This window comes from Phragmites australis, chromosome 24 (assembly GCF_958298935.1).
Source record: "Phragmites australis chromosome 24, lpPhrAust1.1, whole genome shotgun sequence".
Taxonomy (NCBI): Eukaryota; Viridiplantae; Streptophyta; class Magnoliopsida; order Poales; family Poaceae; genus Phragmites; species Phragmites australis.
Window position 1 is genome coordinate 6,400,818 of NC_084944.1, and position 2,859 is coordinate 6,403,676.

Genomic DNA, 2,859 nt, shown 5'->3' on the forward strand with positions numbered 1-2,859 from the left:
GAATTATGTTTTGAAATCTGCAACACCGGGAATTCAGCTAGTTTCGGAAAGGCAAAGCCTGTTCGGTTTGAAATACATGCTGCTCTATGGTCCCAGGTGGGACCCAGCGGACTGCCCGCTCAGATTGAGATTCACCTAACCAATGAGCCAAATGCCCAGTTGCCCACGGCGAGTGCCGGATCTGCGCCGGCTGTACAAATGGCCCAAACCACAGTAATCGCTGGTGCCCGCGGCCACGGTCCGTTGGACGCGAGCGAGCGCGCGCGCGCGCGCTAAGCAACGTGTGTCGCGCGCTTCGGCTCGAACACGGGGGTGTACGCACCCACAAACCAGGCGCGCGAGGACGCGAGGTGCCGTGCCCGCGACCGGAAGGAAGCCGACGCGCTCTGCATGCGATGCCGTACGAAAGGTGGGTTTGGTAGAGCTTTTAAATCGTTTTTAAAGTAAATCGGTAGGAGTTCTACTCAACAGTAATTTATAGTTTTTAGATTTTAGAGTGATCTCGTGTAAATGATTTTTTAAAATGAATCTGATGTTAGATCTAAGAAAATTAGCTTCATCTGATTTATTTTTTTATAGAATTACTTCTTTCATAAAATATACAGTAAAAAATCAATTTTTCCAACTAATCATTTTCACATCACATAAAATTTAAATCAACCATGCTCTATCAAACATATCTTTAAAGTTCGCCAACAGCTCCCGCAACTAACGCGTCCGGAGAAGCGTCGAGATCTGAAGCTGTGAATTTCGATCGGTGCACGCATGTACCGTCGATATACGGCGGTCAAATTGCAGCAAATGTATGTGCTCCATGGCTTGCCAATTCATAAACTCTTTGTCTCTCCCATTAAAACGTCATCATCCGATCCATCTCCTACACGAACCAACCTCCCCAACGTACCAACCACACACCCTACGTTGTACCATACGCACGCTCGTACAGGACAGCAACATTGACGCACACGTACGTAGCTCGATCGCCTGGTTCTTTCCTCGATAGATCGACCAGGCTAGCTAGGCCAATCGATCTCTCGCGTCCATCTCGAAGACGGTGCTGAGGTTCATGGGGCTGACGTAGTCGAGTGACCCGCTCACGAACTGTCTCACGATGATGCGGTTGGCGCGCTCCGTGGGGTGGTACGGATCCCAGAACACGTACTTGCTCCGGTCGCCGCACAGGTTCGACGCCGTCATGCACAGCCCCAGCCCATTGTAGGGGCCCTGCCCGCAGCACGCCTTCTTCGCCGTCTTGAACCCTGCGTTTCACTCGCACGCCTCGTTAGAATTCCTCCTCCTGCAGTTACGCGCGCGCACGACGTATACACCAAGTGATTCGTCAGGTCATGAGACTGTACCGTAGGCGGCGGGATTGGTGATGAAGTCGAAGTGGACGCGGAAGGTGTTAGCGGCGATGAACGTGCCGGCACCGAATTGCCTGTTGAGCTGGTCCAGGGCGCCGGTCAGCTGCGGGTTGAAGAGCTCCGCGGCGCGCATCAGATCCTTGACGCACTCGCCGTTGCGGCTGCGCGTCGCCAGGACCGCCGGCGCGCAGCCCAGCGGACCCGTGCCCGTCACCACCACGCGACGGCAACCCATCATGTACAGCCTCTGCGTGCATGGCCATATGCATGTGTGTGTCGATTGCCATACACTGCACCTTCGAAATTTAACAAGCAGAGACAGAGAAAGATCGAGAGACGGACGTACGACGAGGATCTTCTTGTACTCCAAGACGAGGTAGCGGACGTAGTCGGGCAGCGAGTACTGGCGGGAGCGCAGGGAGATGGGGACGAGGAAGTAGTTGTTCACGAAGTCGTTGCCGCCGAGGGTGATGAGCACCAGCGCGCGCCGCACCACCTGCTGCGCACGGGCCGCGCCCACCAGCGCGCGCAGCTTGCCCTGGTACTCGCCGAAGTACTCTAGCTGCGTGTTCATCCGGATGATGTTCAGCTGCACACACGCGTATGTATAGTAGGTGTGTAAGACACGGCATGCATGCCAAATCAAGGTGCGTCAAAAGGCTGCCAGGGGAAACGATTCGTCGTGTTCTCACAAACTGGAAACCAGTGTCGTTGAGGATGCCGACGCCGGCCGACGCGAAGTTGGCGCCGACGAGCAGTTTCTTCCCGCGGAGCCCGGGGCTCAGGTACGGCAGCGTGGGCTCGGCGCCGAGGTGCTCGCCTGTGACGAGATAGACACACAGCAAGAGAGTTAGCGTGTCAGCAGGACGAACCCTGCAACAACGAACCGCTGCAGTGCAGAGGGATGCGACGCACTTATAATGTCGGGGATGTTCAGGCCGTTGGAGAAGCGTCCGGTGGCGCGGTGGGTCGGGTAGTCGATCCCGTACGGCGGCCCGTCGGCGCGCGCCGTGGTCATCAGGTAGTTGTTGTTGCCGCTGTCTACCAGCGAATCGCCGAAGACCAAGAAGGTGCGCGCGCACTCCGACGCCGGCGCCAGTAGACCAACGGCGAGCACAGTCGCCAACAGCAAACAGGAGGAGGCGCTCATTGTCAGAAGTGTTTGCGGGGGGTAATTAGAGTGATCAATTCATTCATGCAGATGAACACCTGCGTCTCTGAGGGTTATATAGGATTGTTCCTGAGGGCCAGGTGGGTACGGGCCAACAGATCATGAATTGCATAGCCTACTGATTTTCCAACAGTAGTATCATAGTCATCCTGTGTAGTTTTTTTATCTGCATCACTTGTATATAGTTGATATATGATAGTAGTAGATTGAGTCTAATGGTGTTTGAGTGATCGGTTCATGTTGATGAATCGATTGATGCACGGGTTGATAAGATCAATTGGATTTAGGGTCAAATGAGGCATGAATAGATAGCGTCACACTATC

General features: G+C 54.4%; 1 protein-coding gene across 1 annotated transcript; it reads right to left on the reverse strand.

Moving 5' to 3' along the window:
- Positions 1 to 792: 792 nt before the first annotated feature.
- Positions 793 to 2,547, reverse strand: LOC133907487 (GDSL esterase/lipase At5g33370-like). Its single transcript, XM_062349538.1, has 5 exons — positions 2,280 to 2,547; positions 2,057 to 2,184; positions 1,711 to 1,953; positions 1,359 to 1,611; positions 793 to 1,259 (listed from the first exon to the last, which is right to left on the reverse strand). Exons 1-5 carry the CDS (start codon positions 2,512 to 2,514, stop codon positions 1,018 to 1,020), a joined length of 1,101 nt encoding a protein of 366 aa, XP_062205522.1. The 5' UTR covers positions 2,515 to 2,547; the 3' UTR covers positions 793 to 1,017.
- Between the last annotated feature and the right edge of the window lie 312 nt (positions 2,548 to 2,859).